The 22,775-nt window shown below is 42.9% G+C and overlaps 1 protein-coding gene across 2 annotated transcripts in view; it reads right to left on the reverse strand.

Moving 5' to 3' along the window:
• TULP4 (TUB like protein 4) overlaps nucleotides 1–22,775 on the reverse strand; it is a 186,105-nt gene that overhangs the window by 36,614 nt on the left and 126,716 nt on the right. For both annotated transcript variants that reach the window (XM_049765315.1, XM_049765314.1), the window contains exon 5: nucleotides 261–441. In XM_049765315.1, the coding sequence (XP_049621272.1) occupies nucleotides 261–441 (181 nt within the window). The remainder of the gene's footprint in view (nucleotides 1–260; nucleotides 442–22,775) is intronic.

Consider the following 22,775-nt stretch of genomic DNA (forward strand, 5'->3'; position numbering starts at 1 on the left):
CTAACTTCAGGGACCTGGGAAGCCACAGATTAAAGGCTCTGCATCTCTCACCTTTGGTTCTCTTCTCACTACGCAGCTAAGCCCCAAAGCACCACAGGGACCCAGAAAGGCCTACAGTCTCATTTCCTATCTTGGCACACCTAAGTAAGTGGCGCGCCATCCAATCAGCCAGAGCACTAAGAAGACAGTAACATCTGGGGAGGGACCAGGCAGCAGCTGGACATAACCAGGACTACCCAGCACGCCACAGAGCACTCTACCTTGGGGGGGTGAGTAGTCATCAGAGTCAGTGTCGCTCTCACTACTATCCTCCACCAGGAAGGCGGGGTAGTTCCAGGACATGCTGAGGATGCCATCCGATTCGTGCAGTAGCACATGGGCCAGCATCCTGCCGTGGCAGTCCATGACGATCACCTGGCCATCTGCCGTGCCGAACAGCACCTGCAAACAAAACCATGATGGCAGGGTGCAGACGCAGCTTCAGGAGCACCACAGGCCACTGCCTGGTTTAGGAAGCCAGAGCTCCACTTAGGAGAATAATCAGACCAGTTAATTGATAAGGTACAAAGCAATATGGAGCAACCACTCAAGTCAGGGAGAAAGGGAGAGAAGGTTTCAGTCTTCTTAATTCCAAAACGTGAATCGTATAAGCACAGTAAAAACATGTGTTCTTACTATACTGGCAAAGATAAACCACTCCATTTAATTTGGGAGTTGTTTAAAATCCTGCCTTTGATTTTTGGTTGGAGGAGGGGGTTAAAGGAGTTGCAGAGGGTCAACTATTAGGGATTTTTCAAATTTATAGGCTGGACTTTTCAAATAATGTAGTTCCAAGGTAGAGAAAATTTGTGAAAAAATTCCATATACTACAAATAAAAAAAATTTCTAAAGTGCAGAAGACAGTTATGTGTATGTCTAAGCAAAGAGAAAATACACTTGGTTCTGCATGATGTTGTCAAACCATATTTTGAAAAGATGCTCCCGAGCTGGCTTGTCTATTTCATCACACAGTGCTGGCATAGCAGCAGTCACCAATTAAAGCTACACCAAACCAGTGAACAACACTGTGATATCCTCTTACCAAATGCACTGTTTGTGCTAACCACCATCCTTAACGCTTTATTTACTTCACTGGCAAAGTCACCCTACATAGTGCCCAGTACTGATAGCCCAAAACTCTGTAGAGGAAATCAGGGCTTACACTTCAACACAGGCCAGTGGAGTGGAGGAAAACGGAGAAGCGGAAAGCCCGCCCTGCTTCAAGTAGAGCAATACCCCCAACAGGGCCTAGGAAGCAGGTGCTTTATATATCTTGCCTGACTTACCTATTGGCGCCTGTGAGGATGTCCAGCATCTTGTTTCTGGAGTACATACAACCTCAGGCACAGAGTCCCACTGCGGTGGTCAGGCCAGTACTAGCTGATGACCATGACTAGAATCCCCTCAAAGGGAAGGTTCGTTACTTAAGGGTTTTAAAATTCTTGCCTCTTACTTTTCATGATTTTGGCACTGAGCAGAGTTTTGGGTACCCAGTGGGTACACAAGTATTTAATGCTCAACAAAGACATTAAAGTCAGTGATAACCAAAAAGCAAATTTAGGACATTAATGCTGATGACTAAGGAGATTGTGTGCCTAGAAATATTTCACTTCATTAGCTTCGTAATACACACTGAATTTATTAAGCTGTTTTAGAATAATTAATTACTCATTAAATAGCCTTTTAAAATTTAATGATGTAACATAATTTTAATAATTAAAAATGGAAATTACATAAAATGAAAAACTTTTTTATTTTTTTTATTTTTGGGCCACACGTGGTGATGCTCAGGAGTTACTCCTGGCTATGCACTCAGAAACTGCTCCTGGGAGTGATAGCACAGCGGTAAGGTGTCTGACTTACACGTGACCAACAGAGGTCGGACAGTGGTTCAAATCCCAGCACCCCATGTGTTCCCCTGTGCCTGCCAGGAGCGATTTCTGAGCACAGAGCTAGGAGTAACCCCTGAGTGTCACTGAGTGTGACCCAAAAACCAACCCCCCCCAAATCTCTCCTGGCTTTGGGGACCATTTGGGATGCTGGCAGATAGAACAGTATTGGGTCAGCTGCATGCAAGGCAAATAAATGCCCTACCGCTGTGCCATCGCTCTGGCCCCTAAATTGAAAACCGTTTTAAATTTTATTTAAACACTATGGTTTACAAAGTTATTCATAACACATTGATTCTGGTATTTAATGTTCTAGTTAACAATCCCAACACCACTGAACCTAGTTACCTACCTTCTCCCCCAAGACTGCCTCCCTTGGAGCCATAAAATAACTTTTTTTCTTGTGTGTGTGTGTGTGTGTGTGTGTGTGTGTGTGTGTGTTTGGGTCACACCCAGCAGTGCTCAGGGGTTACTCCTGGCTCTATGCTCAGAAATTGCCCCCGGCAGGCTTGGGAACCATATGGGATGCCGGGATTCGAACCACCGTCCTTCTGCATGCAAGGCAAACGCCTTACAGCTGTGCTATCTCTCCGGCCCCAAAATAACTTATTTTATATCGCTTGTTACAAATGGCTAATGTAGGGGCTGGAGCAGTGGAGCAAGCAGTAGAGCGTTTGCCTTGCACACGCTGATCTAGGACGGACCATGGTTCGATACCCTCGCGTCCCATATGTTTCCCCAAGTCAGGAGCGATTTCTGAGCCTGAGCACATAGCCAGGAGTAACCAAAGTGTCACCAGGTATGGCTTCAAAACTAAAAAATCAAACTAACAACCCAAATGGCTAATGTAATTATCAAAAGAGTCTTCAGTAAAAGAATACTGCTATACATTGGGGCCAATTAAGTCTTTGAGAGTTTCCTAAGCTATTTGTTGCTAGTTAAGCATTCTGTTGTTTTTGTTATTGAGAATAGCTGGGTTTTCTATGTTACTTTCTCAACTAATTTGGTTTCTTCTGCCTACAGCAGGGGCTCTCATGTGGCCCATATCAAGGACATTTATACCACCCAACAAAAGCAGGACCATAGTTACCATTGAAATACTGCTTAGTTTGTTGATTTAACTTTACTTGTTCTTCATTTTAAATATTGTATTTGTTCAACTTTTGGGGGGGGGTTTGGGTCACACCCTGTAGCGCTCAGGGGTTACTCCTGGCTCCACACTCAGAAATCACTCCTGGCAGGCTCGGGGGACCATATGGGATGCTGGGATTTTGAACCAATGACCTTCTGCATGAAAGGCAAACGCCCTACCTCCATGCTATCTCTTCAGCCCCTGTTCAACTTATTTTTTTTAATTCAAAATAAGATATGTGCAGTGTATGTAGGAATTTTTTTGTTTTGTTTTGTTTTGGGCCACACCTGGCAGTGCTCAGGGGTTCCTCCTGGCTATCTGCTCAGAAATAGCTCCTGGCAGGCACAGGGGACCATATGGGACGCTGGATTTCGAACCAACCACCTTAGGTCCTGGATCAGCTGTTGCAAGGCAAAGGCTGTTGTACTATCTCTCCAGCCCCAGGAATTTTTTTTAAAGCTATAATCTGGCCCTACAACAAGTTTGGGGTACAGTGAAATGGTCCCCTATTTAAAAAGGTTGAGGACCCCTGGCCTACAGTGTCAGTATTAAGGAATATTGAAGAATTTGAAGACAGTAAATGTGGCACACTCCAGGAACCCTGGGATCTGTAGAAATGAGCCTGAGTTTACATAAATTAAACCTGAGTTTACATTTACAAGGTGGCAGCTATGGGATCTAAGTGTGGTGGCTGGGCATTCCAGAAATAAGAGGGGAAGAGGAAAAGAGACTGCTAATCCCCACTCTGAAGCCCCAGTTTTCAGCCCAAAGAACCAGTGTACCTGGAGATTATCAGGTATCTCTGCAGAAATAAGTCATGAAGCAATGAAGTTGGGTCCCTCCAATGGTGGCGGCTGTGAGTATGGATGTGGCTGCCAGAGCTTTTACTGGGTAGGGACTCATCCCAACCCTTCCTGAGGGCACCCCAGAGTTTTCAGCCAAAAGACAGGTATAACCATAATTTCTGCAGTTTGTTATTTACATGTTACAGGACTAATGAGTCTGGGGAGCTGGGCCAATAAGATGACAAGGTAGCAACTGTGAGATTTGGGTGTGGCTGCACCCAAATACGAAAGTATGCATGTGAAGGAGGCTACCTGCCCTCATTCCAGAAAGATACCATGAGTTTTCAGGCAATAAAATGAAAATTAAAAAGCCATCTAGGTGCATATTCTCTGCTCACAGCCTAACAGGAAAGCATGTCAAACTATGCGAAGCACAATAAAAACTCTGATGTGGGCAATGATCATGCGTGCCCACTGGTAAAGGGCAGAGACATTCAAACAATGGGTCCCACCAGCTGAAGTCTCAGAAGAGGTGGAGCTGGACATCCATGAGCAGTGGTTTTTAAGACAAAAATAGAGAAGTTACTCTCAGAGCTTTAGCTGCAATGCACAGTTGTCATATTTCAGAAGGAACGTTTAAAGGTGTCCACCATCTTCACATGGCTCACAACAGAAGGGACATGCACGAGATCTCCCTTTTACCTTTCCACGTTCTCAGGGCTTAGTCTGGCACTGTGATCAAAGATCATATTTGGAGGCCGGAGTGGTGGCGCAAGGCATAAGGCATAAGGTGTCTGCCTTGCACGCGATAGTCTAGGACTATGTTCGATCCCCCAACATCCCATATGGTTCCCTAAGCCAGAGCAATTTCTGAGCGCATAGCCAGGAGTAACCCCTGAGCATCACCGGGTGTGGCCCCCAAAAAGATCATATTCATCATATTTGGTGGGACTCAGAAATTGAATGGGGATTCTATCCATGTTGGCTGCATGCAAGGTAAGCACCTTACGGGGCTGGAGAGATAGCATGGAGGTAAGGCGTTTGCCTTTCATGCAGGAGGTCATCGATTCGAATCCCGGCGTCCCATATGGTCTTCCATGCCTGCCAGGAGCAATTTCTGAGCCTGGAGCCAGGAATAATCCCTGAGCACTGCTGGGTGTGACCCAACCCCCCCCCACCAAATAAGGTAAGCACCTTACCTACCATATTATCTATCACTCCAGACCCCCAAAACCAGGTTTTAAAAACTGCTCAGGCTAATTCCAAACTTGAATTCAAGTCAAGGATTTCATTCTGCTTTAGGCAGCACTGGCCCTTCCTTTCACCTTCAAGCTCTTCAAGGTCACGTGCAGCCTTAGGAACTTCATTATTGCTCGGCCTCTCCCTAAGCTCCAGATTTCCATACCCAATTGCCTATCTGCCACCAACCTTTGGATGTGTCAAAGAACTCACAGCAACCTCTTCCAGACAGAAGGCAAGATTTCATCGGTCCCCCAACACACATACAAGCAAACCTCTCTCAGGACAGTCTTCTGTGGCTAGTACAGGTGTTCAGACAGCAGAAGTGAGGACTATGTGTTATTGAACACTTGATCCCCACTTCACTTGAACCATTTTCAATAGCAGGTCAGTACATCCAGGTACTCACATCTTTCCTGGATCTCAGTGACTCTTACTAAGTGAAGGTCTGTGAGGCCTTTGCTATAAACCAACAACTTCTTCCCTTTTTCCTTAAAGAATAGGCTGATTGGGGCCGGGCGGTGGCGCTAAAGGTAAGGTGCCTGCCTTGCCTGCGCTAGCCTTGGACGAACCGCGGTTCGATCCCCTGGTGTCCCATATGGTCCCCCAAGCCAGGAGCAACTTCTGAGCACATAGCCAGGAGTAACCCCTGAGCGTTACCGGGTGTGGCCCCCCCCCCCAAAAAAAAGAATAGGCTGATTACAGATGTCTGTTTCTATTTCCCATGTTTCCTGATGTTTCCTCTGTAAGTCTGGAAGGTTTCCTCTCTGGGCAAGGACAATGAGCCCTCCGTACTAGAGATGCCAGGAGCCAAAGAAGGCAATGGAAGACAAACCTACCTGACTGATGGCTGTCTCTTGATCCAGAAAGTTAATATCAATGCAATTTAAAATGATTATAGTACGGGGCCGGAGAGATAGCATGGAGGTAAGGCGTTTGCCTTTCATGCAGGAGGTCATCAGTTCAAATCCCGGCGTCCCATATGGTCCCCTGTGCCTGCCAGGAGCAATTTCTGAGCCTGGAGCCAGAAATAACCCCTGAGCACTGCTGGGTGTGACCCAAAAACCACAAAAAAAAAAAAATGATTATAGTGCCCATATATAATATCTTTGCTCTAGTACACTGCATTCTATTTTCTGATTCAATTGTTAGAAGATTTTATTATTACCAGTAATTTAAAATGAACTAAGTCACATATCAAATGCAATGAAAGAAGATGTAAAATCTTTCACAAGAGTTATGTTTTGAGGGGCCAGAGAGATAGCATAGAGGTAGTGTGTTTGCCTTGCATGCAGAAGGACGGTGGTTCAAATCCTGCATCCCATATGGTCCCCCGAGCCTGCCAGGGGCGATTTCTGAGCACAGAACCAGGAGTAACCCCTGAATGCTGCCAGGTGTGACCCGAAAACAAACAAAAAAAACCCAAAAAGAATTATGTTTTGAAACGAGTAGTGACCTCTCATAGATATTGTATTTTCGAACACTGGAATTTATCTAAATTCTTGAATAAAGACCATAGTAGGAAATTTCTACCACCAAAAGAGATGACACTATAAATGCTCACCTGTGCAGTGCAGTTTAATGAGAAAGCATTAGGAATTCTAGAAGGAACTGATTTTTTGAGTGGGGAGAGAGGGGTTTTAAAACTGGGGAGAAGATAAAAAGCCTCATTGTGGCCAATGCTGACATGTACCTCTGCTAAAAATTAATGGACAATGTGAAGTCCCTTAACTCTTTGGAAAAAACTTTTGCACTTAGATCACTAAAGGGCAACTTTCCTTAAAGAACTCCCTTAAAAAAAAAAGATAGTACAGTAGGTAGAGGTTGCCTTGCATGTAGCTGACTTGTGTTTAATCCTTGGTATTCCATATAACCCCTGAGTAACCCCTGAGTGCAGAGCTAGGAGTAAGCACTGACTACTGTTGGGTTTGGCCCCAAAACAAAAATGGGGGGGCAGCTTCCTGCTGAATTTCAGAACACTAGTTTCCATATGTGCTGTAATAACAGATTTGAAGGTTTTGCAACTAAAGAAATAGTCACTAAAATCAGACAAAATTGCTCAACTGATTAGCACAGTATTTCTTGTTTTGTTTTTTAAAGGAGACATAATTTCACAGTTGACTATAGAAACACAGAAAAGAAATCTCACCCAAAATATCTATAATTAAAAATTTGTATCTTTGGGCTAAACATGTAATTATGCAGTAATTTCCTCTTTCCACAGCAGAAGAGGACACAAACTAGTCCATACAGCTGAAAGACTATCCCATGCTTCTGCTTCTTTTTTTCAAAGACAGACTATCTGTCCCAGGATTCAAATCTAACACTGGATTATTTTCATTTGTAGAGCATTCTTTTTTGGTTTCTGGGTCACACCCAGCAGCACTCAGGGGTTACTCCTGGTTCTACTCTCAGAAATCGCTCCTGGCAGGCTTGGGGGGACCATAATGGATGCCAGGATTCTAACCACTGTTCTTCTGCATGCAAGAAATGCCCTATACCTCCATGCTATCTCCCCAACCCCTGTAGAACATTCTGTCTCACATCTTCCAGGCTCTGTTTCTAAGTGCACTCACCCGTTTAATGTGCACTCACACATTGATATGTGGGGTGGAAGAGAATGGTCTGACTCCAGGATTAGTTAAAATATACATTTACCATGCAAAAGGATGCAAAGGGCTCTGAAAACATTAATGGGGAACAGAAATGCAAGACTTGGAGCAGAAGGTAAGAAAGGAACCTTTCATTTTATGGGGAAAGAGTGATGTAGAGAGCTTTTTTGCACAAAGACAACTTGGGTTTAATGCCCATCACTCCATATGGTCCCCTAAGCCAGCCAGGAGTAATTTCTTTCTTTCTTTTTTGTTTTTTGTTTTTTGTTTTTGGGCCACACTTGTTTGACGCTCAGGGGTTACTCCTGGCTATGCGCTCAGAAATCGCCCCTGGCTTGGGGGGACCATATGGGATGCTGGGGGATCGAACCGAGGTCCGTCCGTCCTACGCTAGCGCTTGCAAGGCAGACACCTTACCTCTAGTGCCACCTTCCCGGCCCCCAGGAATAATTTCTAAGGATAGAGTCAGTATAAGCCACCCCCTCACTAACCCCACCCCCAAAAAAAGAAAGGTGCCTTTCAGCTTATCACCCTTTCAAGCACTTAGAATGTTAAAGAATGTGAAATGTACAATTATCAAAAATATATTTAACTATAGTTTGAATGAGGCAGAAAGAAAATGCCAAGGGTAGCCTCTTACTAGGTGATTCTAGGAAGTAAATGCACCTGCTTAAAGTAGGGGAGATGTTAAATGTTGCTGCCATTTTCTTAGCTTGTTTGGGGTAGAAACCCCATTTGCAAAGGATGAGAGAGGAGAAGGAGAGAGAGGGGGAGGGAGAGAGGGAAGGAGGGAGGGAGGGAGGGAGGGAGAAAGAGACTTCGTGAGGACCTGGGTGTCTGTCTTAGGTAGAGCAGGAAGCACTGTCTGGCAGCAAAGCAGTGGTGGCTCAGGAATGACACTTGGGAACATTGGAATGCTCAATTCTAAACAGTTCTAGCCCTGGACAAACACAGGTATTCATGCATCTGCTCTATGTCACAACCAATAGTATTAAAACAAAATAAAAACAAATTAAAAGGGCAAATAAAGCCATGTGCAAAACTACCAAATTAACCTTAAAATAAATGTAGACATCCAGATATATTTATTACTATGCTCAGACCACTAAACTTGAGATTTGCATTATGAACCTTTTTAAGTAAAGAATAGAAGACCATTAACCTCAGATCTGCCCTCTTTCTTTCTTTCCTTCCTTCCTTCCTTCCTTCCTTCCTTCCTTCCTTCCTTCCTTCCTTCCTTCCTTCCTTCCTTCCTTCCTTCCTTCCTTCCTTCCTTCCTTCCTTCCTTCCTTCCTTCCTTCCTTCCTTCCTTCCTTCCTTCCTTCCTTTCTTTCTTTCTTTCTTTCTTTCTTTCTTTCATGGATTTTGGGTGATACCTGGCAGTGCTCAGGAGACACTCCTGGCAGGGCTCAAGGTGCTAGGGACTGGACTGGATTGATTATCCCTTGCAAAACAAGTGCACTACTAGCCATTATTCTGGCCCCTTAATCTTCCTTTTAAAAGGCTCAATCACCCAATTTATGTATGTCCGGCCCTGTTTAGGTTTTCAACAAAAAAGATCATAGAATTTGGGGCCGGAGAGATAGCATGGAGGTTAAGGCGTTTGCCTTGCATGCAGAAGGACGGTGTTTTGAATCCTGGCATCCCATATGGTCCCCTGAGCCTGCCAGGAGCGATTTCTGAGTGTAGAGCCAGGAGTAACCCCTGAGCACTGCCAGGTGTGACCCCCCCAAAAAAACAAAACCAAACAAACAAAAAAAAATCATAGAATTTGCTAAGACATTCAGGGGTACGAACAACCTAGTATGCTTGGAGCCCAGAGTTAGTCTTATGCCAGAATACTTAAGGGGTAAGGTCTCTTTGTATTTAGGCCAAGGCCTTTTCTTTCTATTGACCCTATATTTTGCTGAGCCTATGCAAACAACAATTAACACTCTCACACCTTTTTTAAACGTATTTCTTAAAAACTTATCCTTAAAGAAAATAAAAAAGAAGAGCTTACTAAACCTTCTGCTATTGCTTTAATGAGTTCATGGGTGATACAATAATTTTCACAAATATATTTGCTACTGAACCTTTCCTTTCTCTCCCATTTTTTTAGTTTTTTTTTGTTTTTGGTTTTGGTTTTTGGGCCACATCCAGCGGTGCTCAGGGGTTACTCCTGGCTGTCTGCTCAGAAATAGCTCCTGGCAGGCACAGGGGACCAAATGGGACACCGGGATTTGAACCAACCACCTTTGGTCCTGGATTGGCTGCTTGCAAGGCAAACGCCTCTGTGCTATCTCTCCGGGCCCTCATTTTTTTAGTTTTTTTGTTTTGGTTTTTGGGTCACACCCAGAAGCACTCAGGGGTTACTCCTGGCTCTACACTCAGAAATCGCTCTTGGCAGGCTCGGGGGACCATATGGGATGCTGGGATTTGAACCACTGTCCTTCTGCATGCAAGGCAAATGCCCTACCTCCCTGCTATCTCTCCGGCCCCACCATTTTTTTTTTTTTAGTTTTTCTTTCTATTTTCCATTTTTTAAATAATAACTTTGCTTTTGGTCATCTTGGAAAAATGTATTATATCAGTTATGTCAACTATTTATGCATTTTCCAATATGCTCAAACTTCCTGTGCTATACTCAGAAATGGAAAATATGGATATCCTTATCTTCTTCTCACCACTGAGTATCATATCTAATGAAAATTTTCCTAGATGGCCATTACTGTGTTGAAACAATTTCTTTCATGTCCTAGTTGAGAAATAAACTGAGTTTTTTTAATTAACAGGGGTTAAAAGGAGGAAAAAGTGAGTACTGTGTTTCTTTTCGATTGCTTGCCTTATGGTGCCAAAGACTAGTCCAGGGTCTTATATATGCAAAGCATTAGGTAAACCATATAGTTCCTCGTATCTACATCCTAGAAGATTATTTTAAATTATAGAAAGAAGTATGGCAGACTTTGTCAAATGCTTGTCTTTCATCTACTGAGAGGATTCTGTAGTTCTGTGTTATATTCTGCAATATGGTATATCCTATTAACTGGTTATTATCCTTATAAGGTTCACAGATGAATACAAACTTACTAATAATTGGGTATACAATCCATTTTTGTTTTTTAGTTTTTTTGGGCCACACCTTGCAGCACTTGGGTTGCTTCTGGCTCTATTGCTCAGAAATTGCTTCTGGCGGGCTTGGGGGACCATATAGGCTATCAGGGATCGACCCAGGCCTGTTCTGGGTCAAAAGCATCCAAGGCAAATACTCTACCTGCTGTGCTACCACTCCAGCCCCAAGAATATGCAATGCTTTTAATATAGTTTGCTAACATTCTACTGAAGTTCTGTACCTATGTTCATCAGGGATATTGGTCTGTAATTTTCTTACAATGTTTTTGTCTGTTCTCAAGGTAATAAATCAGTTGAGAAGTCTCGCATTCTCCTAATGATTTGTTTGGGTGAGAAGGAGAGTGGGATTGATGCTTCTTTATATTTTGGTAGGATTCACCGGAAATAATCAGTAACTCTAATTATTTCCTTTATTATGAGGCTTTTGATTATTGATTCAATCTTCAATCTCCATTCAAATTATAAATTTGTTCATTTTTTTTGTATGCAAGACTAGTACCTTATAGCTTATACTATCTCTCTGGCCACTGGAATGAGTTGATTTTTTCCCCCCCACAAAAAGTGGTCTTTCCTTTCCATACACCCTGCCCCCACCCAGTCTGGTGTCAGTTTTACTAATTTGAGTGGTTATCCTGAATCAACCCATTATATATGCATTAACAGTAATAAACCCCTGTTCACACTATGTTAGGCACATCAACAAGAAACAAATCACTGAAAATACCAGTGGTATTTCTGAGAACCTAGAGAATACTTTGTATAATGTTTAGTAAATGAGATGAATAAAAATGAAATTAAACAAGGTAAAACTTAAGTATACAGCAAACAATATTATGGAGGAAATATTGGTCATGAATACCCACAATTTTAAAAGGATTATCCAAAATAATCTAACTTTATACCTCAAGGACCTTTTGAAAAAGAACGAATTTAGCAAAGTTATCAGAAGGAAAGCAATACAATTAAAATAAAGAAAATGGGAAAACAAAATATTAGTTTAAAGTTGGCTAAAAGAGAGATTTCTCAAAATCAAAAATGAAAAGAGGAGCTATTATTACAACTTTTGCCAATATTCATTAGAGATCAATATGAATAATCATATGCCAACAGGCTGGACAGTCCAGAAGACATGAATTAATACAATGCACAAGTCCAAATCATGGAGAAATAGAAAATGTGAAAAGGGGGCCCGGAGAGGTGGCACTAGAGGTAAGGTGTTTGCCTTGCAAGCGCTCGCCAAGGAAGGACCGCAGTTCGATCCCCCAGCGTCCCATATGGTCCCCCCAAGCCAGGGGCGATTTCTGAGCCTTTAGCCAGGAGTAACCCTTGAGCAGCAATGGGTGTAGCCCCCCCCCAAAAAACAAACAAACAAAAAAGAAAATGTAAAAGGGAACCAAAGAGATAATGCAGCTGGTAGGCTACTTTTCTTGCATGTGCCCTACAGGGGTTAGATACCTGGCATCACACATGATGTCCTCCTTCAAGTGCACCCAAGTGATCCATGAAAGTAGAGCCAGGAGTAAGCCCTGAGTCCATCAGGTTTGACCCAAACCTAACAGTCCCTGTTCAATCTCTGGTATCATATATGGTCCCTAAGCACTGTCTGGAAGCAAGCTCTGAGCAAAACTAGAAGTAAGCCCTGAACACCAATGAGTGTGAAGCCAAGAGAAAAACAAAACAAAACAAAACATAAAATTCCTTTCATCTGATAAAACTTTGGAACCCATGCTTTGTATCCAAATTCAAAAATAATAAACCTTCTTTCTCCTTAGATTAAAAACACAAAATAAGCATCAGTACAAAAGCTGGAGATGTCGATTCCATATATCTAATATATTATCGGATATAATATATATATTCCATTTCCCCAAAATGAAAAATCTTGATGCTGTTTAAGTTTTTATCAACCCAGGTATTTCCTACTTTTTTAGAAATCATTTTAAGTGTTTAATAAAATATTTGATCAACTAAGTGTTTAAAAAATTCTCCTTTAAAAAATATGTGTATGGGTCAGAGCAATAACACAAAGGGTAGGGCATTTTCCATGTACACGGCTGACCCAAGTTCAATTCTCAGCATCCTATATGGTCCCCTGAGCCTGCCAGGTGTAATTTCTGATTGAAGAGCCAGGAATAACCCTTGAGTGCTGCCAGGTGTAGCCCAAAAACAAACAAGCAAAAACAAACAAAAAAGTATGTATAAGGAGGCAGGAGTGCTAGCACAGAGGAGAGGGCATTTGCCTTGCTTGTGGCTAAGCCAAGTTTCATCATGGGCATCCCAGATGGTTCCCTGAGCCCTCTAGAAATGATTCTTAAGTGCAGAGCCAGGAATCATGAATACCACTGGGTGTGGCCTAAAATCCAAACTAAAATATATATAAGATATACTATAAAATATATTATCTCTAGTTACTAGTTTTAAAAACTAAAGTGTAGGGGCTGGAGAGATAGCATGGAGGTAAGGCTTTTGCCTTGCATGCAGAAGGACAGTGGATCGAATCCCGGCATCCCATATGATCTCCCAGAGCCTGCCAGATGTGATTTCTGAGTGTAGAGCCAGGAGTAACCCTGAGCGCTGCTGGGTGTGACCCAAAAACCAAAACAAAACAAAACAAAATTGTGAAAAAACAAAAACAAACCTAAAGTGTAGCCATTTGCCAGAAAGATATATATTTGGTGAAGAACTTTTACATCACACCAAACAACTGTCTTCTAAACAAGAATAGTTTCTATGAAATGTCTTTAAGTCCAGATTAATTTATGTTGATATTTAACTGGTAGGACACAGGCCAGTTTTCTTTTCTTTTGGTTTTTGGACCACATCTTGTGGTGCTCAGGGGTTACTCCTAGCTGTGCTCCAAAATCACTCCTGGCAGGCTCGGGGGACCTTATGGGGTGCTGTGGAATCAAACCTGGGTAGACTATGTACAAGGCAAACACCCTACCCACTGTGCTGTCGCTCCAGCCCCTTTGTTTTGGTTTATGGGTCACACCTGGCAGCGCTCAGGGGATCATATGGAATGCGGGGATTTGTACCACTGCCCTTCTGCATGCAAGGCAAATGCCGCCCTACCTCCATGCTATCTCTCCGGCCCCTCCAGCCCCTTTCTTTATTCATTTTTGGACACGGGCCAGTTTACCCACATTATTTCACTTACTACAAAAAGTGAAGCATATTTCTTATTTTTGGGGGGGGGGGCGCCACACCCGGAGGTGCTCAGGGGTTACTCCTGCTCAGAAATAGCTCCTGGCAGGCACGGGGGACCATATGGGACACTGGGATTTGAGCCTACCACCTTAGGTCCTGGATCGGCTACACCGCTGTGCTATCTCTCTGGGCCCGAAAAAGTGAAGCATATTTCTATATCATTAGGCCTATGTAGAAAATACCTTACCAACCAAGTATGTGACAACATTTTCCCTTAAAAAACAAAAAACAAAAAACAAAAACTCCAGAGGAAACACTGGTTATTTTATTTTAGTTAAAGGTCCAGCATTATATGTATCTACTGAAATTACAGTTTTTACTTGAAAGAGTATATGAGAAATCCTTTATACTTTAGAGAAAAAAATTTATCCTATAGCTCTATATCTCTCTCTTGTATTATACAGGATGACGTTCCTGATAAATTTTCTAAATTCACACAGAATATCCTCTGATGTATAACGTAGTCAGCTGATGTTTTTTACTGCCTGAGTAAACACTACAGAAGTTAATTATTAGTACTCTCAAATTTAATACCAGGCATATGTCTCTAATTTTTTTTTAATATACTGACTTTCCTCACTAAATAAGATGAAGTTAAATTTTTTCTTCCTTGAGCCATAAACTTTCTAATCATAATTCATGATACTTATCATGAATATGTATATTAAGATACTAGGGAAAAGAATTTCAGAATATTTACCAAAAAAGTCCATTGGTTCAGTATAAATAGGAATTCTCATTGCTACAGAGTACAGATAAGATGGAGAGAAGGCAAGAGAAGGGCTGGACAGAAAGCAAAGAAGAGATGAAATCCAGGGCACAGTTTTGCTTCTGGTAGTGTGCAAAGAAACCACTGAGCTCCAGAAGCTACTGGTAAAAATCAGGTATCATCTGATTGTGTAAGTGGAAAAGGGAGCAAGAAATTAAGCTTCAACCTTGTCCCAATTCACATGTTTATGGCTTATCAACCTCCAATGGTTAAACTAAATGTCTAAGATCAAGAACATTCTCAAGGACATGTATGTATTACGAAACTCATTATAAAGACAAATATTTTAGGAGATTTTCTATGATATGTTATGAGGAAAATCTGTCACCCAGCCAGTCAGTAATTATCCACTGACATGTAAAAAAAAAAAAAAGAAAGAAACCGATGAGATCATCCTGAGGTGCAGGCAGGGGCACCATTCTAGCCTTGCCAAGGCATCTCCAGGGAACCAGGCACAGTCTCTTGGCAGAGTACTTTTTATACCTAATAAAGCTCAGAGGTAGCTTTTTCTCTGTTATGTTTTAAGAACACATGATGATTCATATTCAAAAGCTGAGTGAGGGAGAACTCGGATAGGATAGTAAGATCCCAGTCAAATGGCTTTCTAAGGAGTAGGATGAACTATACACGCACCGTGAAACATACAAGTGAAAATAGTGGGGCTGGAGAGATGTCATGGAGGTAAGGCACTTGCCTTACATGCAGAAAGTCGGTGGTTTGAATCCTGGCATCCTATATGGTCCCCCGAGCCTGCCAGGAGCAATTTCTGAGCGTAGAGCCAGGAGTAACCCTGAGGAGTGCTGCTGGGTGTGACCCCCCCAAAAAAAAAACCCAAACAAACAAAAATGAAAAAAAAATACAAATACTCAATCTAATTGGCTTCAACAAATAAAAGATTCTACACTTATACTGGCAGGTAGAAAAAGCTCCAACTGTACTTTTCTGTTTAAAATACCTTATACAGAAACCAATTCTCAATTCTCCCAGAACAGGATACATAGCATAAGCCAAGAATCCCTTTCATGTCTGCTGGTCCCAGAGGATGAGCAGGGAATATGGGAGCTCCTGGGTCAAAAAGGGCCCCAGTCGCAGGCACGCAGACTTGAGAGAAAAATTATCTCCCCCTGTTATAGGCCTGTATGGAGAATGAATAGCAGAAAAAAACATGGCTCCTTCCCTCACATCTAGTAAGGAAAGAAATACACAACAGGACAATAGAATGTAGCCAGTGTTACAAAATGTTCTCTTGGTATTCAGGGGGCTCTAGTCACCTCTGCCTGGACAAGAGTAAAGGGAAGTGACCTGGAGAAAGACTGTACAGAAGAGGCGAGGTTTGAGTTGAGTGAAAATATAATGGAGAGATAAGCAGTCAGGGCAGAAGGGAAGCAATATGAGTTCAAGTACCTGAGGAGTTTACCCCAGCTAGTGGGAATGTGGGAGGTAACAGAGCGATGAGACAGCTGGAAATGATAAGGATTTGCACATGGGGCACTTTCCCAAACCCCACTCAAGTGACAGTGCTGAGTAAGAAACTCGAAACTGAAGTGAGGGACCAAGCATTTGGGTCCTCAACTGGAAAGAAATCGAGCAGCAGATGGCCACATAGTTAATGACCACCTAAACTAGAGCAAGAAGGATTCTGTCCAATCCTCAGTAGAAGAAAAGGAATCAGCCACCTTAGTGGAAGCAAAGGCCTTTCTAGGAGCAATCAGACCTACACACAACCTCTCTTCCCACACAGGCAGGTGTGCATCTTGTTCTGCACGGGTAATGACAACTCAACTTCAGCAACTCCATGACACAAACACGGCTCCTTCAGCTAGGAGACAGCCATCACCAACTTGCTCAAAGATGACCACTGTGAGACTCTGCTCTTCTGGAAGGCTCTCCCATCGCAGAGAAGGCTGCCAGTCAATAGTCCCTGAACTGATTTAGGGCATTTTTAGCAACTGCCTCTCAAAACCAGTAACGAACCAAAGACCATGAAACACATAGGGGGTAAAAAAGCATATAATATAGAAAAGAGAATATGGAGGGAAAAGACAATAAAGAATATGAATGAACACTTCAAGACTTTAACTTATTATCGTCATATTGTTTGTTCTCCCTGAAATGAGAACACAAAACTAATTTTAAAGAAAACATTTAGGGGTAAAAAAAAAAACCTCTTAAATTTTTGATGTTAACAAACTAAAATGTATGTGCATGAATATATAAAAATACTATGCCTTCAAAGTTAAGGAGTCACATTAATCTCATGGCTTTAGGTTGCTTTGTGTACTGCTAAGAAATGTTATGATGTACTACAATCTGAGGACTTGTGGACAAAGTAATTGTACATGGGTTCTGCCTTATTTTTCTTAATGTTTTTTTGACTGTAAGTTCAATATTTAGGCGTCAGCAAGGGGATTTCTTCTGAGAACTCTGTTTATGGGCGATTGTTCTTTCACTGTAACTTTACCTTGTCCTCTTTGCATCGTTCTCATAATTAAAAATGAAAAATTAAAAATAAAAAAGGAAAATATTTAGGGGATTGGAGCAATAGCACAGAGGTAGGGCATTTGCCTTGCACGCAGCCAATCCAGGACGGCCAGTGGTTTGAATCCCAGCATCCCATATGGTCCCCCAAGCCAGGAGCAATTTCTGAGCGCATAGCCAGGAGTAAACCCTTGAGTGTCACCGGGTATGGCCCCAAAACAAAAAAAAAAACAAAAAAAAATCAGAAGACAAAAAAAAAAAAGCTCTTAGAAATTACACAGCAACTCAAAAACGGGCCAGGGAGATAGCACAGTGATAGGGCGTTTACCTCGTATGTGGCCAACCCAGGACAAACAGTGGTTCGAATCCCAGTATCCCATATGCTCCCTAGAGTCTGCCTGAGGCAATTTCTGAGTGCAGAGCTAGGAGTAATCCGAGTGCTGCCAGGTGTGACCCAAAAACCAAAAAAAAAAAAAAAAAAAAAAAAAGACATTACACAGCAGAGGCTGGAGCAATAGCACAGTGGCTGAATGTTTGCCTTGCACACGGCTGAGCCAGGACGGACCCAGGTTCCATTCCTGGCATCTTATATGGTCCCCTAAGCCTGATAGGAGTGATTTCTGATGAAGAGCCAGGAGTAACCCTGAGTGCTGCTGGGCGTGGCCCAAAAACCAGAAAAAAAAATTACACAGCAGGAATTTTTCTGTCAAAGAAGACTTAGAGGATACACACTTGGAACGCCTACAAAATAGGATATGTGAACAGAGGAGGAGCTGGGAGAAAAGAGATGAGTTGTATGGTAAATCTAAGAAGATCACATCTGAATAACAGAATTTCTAGAGGGTATAAAGAAACATGGAGAATATTGGTGAATGTCCGATCCCGCAGCTATAGGCAGATGTGTGTGCAAGTGACAGCTACAGCCCAGCAGGCAAGAAAACACACAAGAGCACATTATTTGGAAAGCCACAGTCTGTAGGTGGGTGCCACAGATGTGGGAGGACAGTACAAAAATCAAGGAGTGTGACTCCAGAAACAGGGAGGAAGCCAAACGCTGAAGTGTGAAAGTAGATATAGGAGCATCTGACATTGCTGGGGAGGAAGAAACAAGTTTGGGGGCAGATTCCCATTCTGGGAGACTCTGGGCCCACTCTGTGAGAGGCAGATGATAAGTCATGATTTCTTTTTCTTTTTTTGGTTTTTGGGCCACACCCGGCGGTGCTCAGCTGTCTGCTCAGAAATAGCTCCTGGCAGGCACAGGGGACCTAACGGGACACCGGGATTTGAACCAACCACCTTTGGTCCTGGATCAGCTGCTTGCAAGGCAAACACAGCTGTGCTATCTCCCCGGGTCCAAGTCATGATTTCTAAGTAAGGCCACTACACTGACTCAATCAAGAGCGAGTGTGTGAGACAAGACAGCTGTGTGCTGCCATCTTGAAGGCGGGGGTGGGAGGGCTTCAAGCACAGATGCCTGACCCCCCAGCAGGAAGAGAAGGAAAACTAGGGAGGGATATTCTGAATAAGTCCAGCTCTCTTGGCCTCCAAGCAGGAGATGACAGGAAACTGAAATGAGAGCCAGCACAGTGAGCTAGCCTCTCAGAGGGCGAAGAAGGAAAGATCCAGAATGACAGCAGGTTCAGTGATGCCATTAGAGGGTACAGGCAGCTACAGGTGTGAGGGTTGATGCAGGTCACCTCACTTGCCGAGGGACCGTGGGACTGGGTGGTGGGGATAGCCTACGGCTAGGGTCCTATTTGATTTTACAAGCTACATTTCATATGTAAAAAGTAATAAAAAGTAAATAGGAGTGGGTCCAGAATAATAGCACAGAGGTAGGGTGTTTCCTTGCACGTGGCTGACCCAGGACGAACCTGGGTTCGATCCCTGGAATCATATCATCCCCCAAGCCAGGAGCAATTTCTGAGCACAAAGCCAGAAGTAATGCTCTGTGCATCACTGGGTGTGGCCCAAAAACCAAAAACCAAAAAAAAAAAAAAAAAAAAAAAAAAAAGGAATGTAGGCAGGTACTCAAACATAGTCCGTAGTCCCAAGAGTTTATTCTGGGGTCGGCCATATGTCTTATATATGTGAGGTCCTGGGTTTGATTTCTGACAGGGGGTCCTGGTGGTCCCGAGCACCACTGTACTCTTCATGAAGAAAAAGTTTATCCCACAACTTGGAGGCAGTGCCAACAGCATGTGGCAGTGGACACATCAGGAAGCTGCCCAGAAACCTCCTGGTGCTCTGGCCACTCCACCGTGGCATGCCCCCATCACTGCCCCATGGCCTGCTGAGGAAAACCTTGGAATCACATCAGAAATCAAGAGCCACATATTCCTTCACTGGACACGGGCAGCCAGGTGGCAGCAGCAATCACCGAATATGAGGGACAAAGCAGTGGGACCAAGAAGCTGAATCCACCAGTCTTGCTCCCCAAGTTCAGGGGTAGAATCCTAACAATGATCACTGAGGTGAGCACCAACATAATCCTTAGTAACTTTCTGACTACTGCTGTGGAGTTACTAGGGCTATTCCCAGAAGTTTTGGGGAGGGCAGAAGAGGGCAGGAATTGAGCCTATGCCCTTGTATAACCTTCAAATAGGAATAATCTGATAAACAACATTTAGGATGTGCAGTGGACAGACCTAGTGAGCTGGAAGGGAAATCATGTGTGCGCTCTAGTCTAGATCCTGGCAATCACCAGCAGAGATGGCAGTGGTGACGTGAGAGGATGACTTGACTGCCAGTCTTGGTTATGAAGGAAAAGGGCAAGAGTCCAGCTGGCAGCATGCAAGGCAAGCAAACACCTTATATCTGTACGATCTCTTTGGCCCCGGAAATGAGTTTTGTTTTATTTTTTCACAAAAAGTGCCCCCCCCCCAAATCTGGCGTAGTATCTACTGATGTAAGTGGTGATCCTATATTCTCCTAGCAGTTCCATAAAGCTGGGAGTACTAGGCGTTTCAAATAAAAAAAAAAAAAAAAGGTTTTATTATTAAATCACCATGAGATACAAATTTGTTCATGACTGAGTTTCAGTCATATAACATTTTAACGTGCAAATTTCCTGCCACCAACGTCCCCAATTTTCCTCCTGCCCCAACCCAACCTTTCCTCTACGTCAGATGTTTCTTCTTCTCTCACTTTAAAAAAACCCACTTTTTTCCTTTTAGGCACTGAGGTTTGCAACATTGTTACTGAAAGGGTTATCATGCATATCACAGTCCCTCCTTTCAGCACCTAGTTCTTATCCAGAGTGATCATTTCCATTCTCATTTGTTACAATGATTGTTGCATTTTGCCCTTAGGATGGGCTTGGATGGAGAAGGATGGAGGCCTTTATTCTTAGACCATGGCCACGTGGCTTCATCCCCCATCAACTGGCGGGTATGGGGTCCAGGAAAGCTACCGGTACTGAACTCACAGGCAGGCTTCAGTAAGCATCAACTTTATTCATGCCCTATCCACCACATGTGTGGCCTATATCATAACCTTTTAAGCATTCAGCCATTCTTAGCTAGCCCTGCATCTTAACTCCTTTCAGCCATATTCCCTTTGACCTCCATGCTGGCAAAAGCCCAAAAGCCCAAAAAGGGCCCTCATCCCCTCTGGTCAAAACCTTATCTACCCTTTCCAAGACCCCTCCCAGAAAATGGGCAGGGTCTTGCAGGTAAGGTCAAGTTACTTAGGAAGGGTGGGGGATGAGGCTTCAAATGATTCCTTTTCTGCCCTAACTACACTCCACCAACCTCCTATTAGCTTTCTACCATGGACTGGTCCTGTTGGTTCTCAGCTCTTTTGTTTTGGGGTATTATTACCATAATAATACTTTTCAAATATCCCATAAATGAGTGTGACCATTCTATGTTTACCCCTCTTCCTGACTCATTTCACTTAGCATGACATTCTCCATGTTCATCCATGTATAAGCAAATCTCAATACTTCATTTTTCCAATTGCTGCATAGTATTCCATTGTGTAGATAGTCCCCAGTTTCATTGTTTACTCCTGTCCTCAGGCCCACGGGGTGTTTCCAGACTCTGGATGATGCATTCATTCCTAGTCTGCAGAGAGCAGAGGGTCTGCAGCAATACTGCCCAGGCAGGGCCATATTAACTCACTATATCTCCGTATGTACAGATCCTGCGCACGTCACTCCCAGGGGTACATGCTACTGGGGTCATTGACTATCACAGCTCATCAGGGAATCATGACATGACTTCAAAGGGAACCATCACTGGAGGCAAGGGAGGAAGGTGAAGCCTAGATTTCCACTTGTGTAATTTTAAATATCTTCACACTAATTTTTTTTTTTGTTTGTTTTTTTTGTTTTTGGGCCACACCTGGCTGATGCTCAGGAGTTAATCCTGGCTGTCTGCTCAGAAATAGCTCCTGGCAGGCACAGGGGACCATATGGGACACCAGGATTTGAACCAACCACTTTGGTCCTGGATCGGCTGCTTGCAAGGCAAATGCCACAGTTCACACTGATTCTTATCTAATCAAAAAAGCCTGGGAATTAGGTAGGAAAGAATTCACAACCCTGCAAAGAGAAAGGAAACTGAGGCAGGAAACAAATGCTTCGTGAGGTGGGCACACATCTCTTCAAGAAGACTTCAAGGGCAGTAAAGCTCATAATAAATACACTCCAGTGCTTCCCATAAAAACATATATACTAATAGATTCTTGAAACCTGAGAAATAGTAAGAGGAAAAATACTATTTTATAATTCTCATAATACTCATTTAAAGAAAAATATTGGTCATTTTTACCTAAAATGAAAACAGAATAATAAAAACTAGGAAAAGCAATTTAACTTTGTTGTTGTTGCTGTTGTTGCCACACCCGGTGATGCTCAGGAGTTACTTCTGGTTAGGGGGACTATATGGCCCGAAGGAGATCAAACCAGGTCCGTCCTGGATCAGCCAAGTGCAAGGCAAACGCCCTACTACTGTGCTATCACTCTGGCCCTGAAATTTAGCTTTTTTAATTTTTTTTTGCGGGGGTGGGGGGGGGGGGGACACCTGTCGGTGCTCGGGAGTTATTCCTGGCTCTGCGTTCAGAAATCGTTCCTGGCAGACTTGGGAGATGATATGGGATGCCCGGGATTGAACTTAGGTCCATCCCAGGTCAGCCGCATGGAAGGCAAACACCCTATTGTGCTATCACTCCAGTCCCAATATAGCTTTTAAAAAATGGGAGCTTACAAATAAAATTTCTGGATGATTGCCTTTACCAATATTAAACTGAAATCACTGGTGTAAAACATTTTGGTGTTTTGTAGCTTGTTAGGTACCTAAAATATACACTTTATATTTATTAATGTGTAAATTTTTATAGTTTTAAAATGGGTTATCAAGAAATCATTTTATTATGTATTGCTTTCTCGTGAAAGTCAAAAGGCACATTAAAAGATACTTAGAAAGCAGGTTTTTTTGTTTTTGTTTGTTTTTTTTTTGGTTTTTGGGCCACACCTGGCAGTGCTCAGGGGTTACTCCTGGCTATATGCTC

This window comes from Suncus etruscus, chromosome 18, assembly GCF_024139225.1.
Source record: "Suncus etruscus isolate mSunEtr1 chromosome 18, mSunEtr1.pri.cur, whole genome shotgun sequence".
Lineage (NCBI taxonomy): Eukaryota > Metazoa > Chordata > Mammalia > Eulipotyphla > Soricidae > Suncus > Suncus etruscus.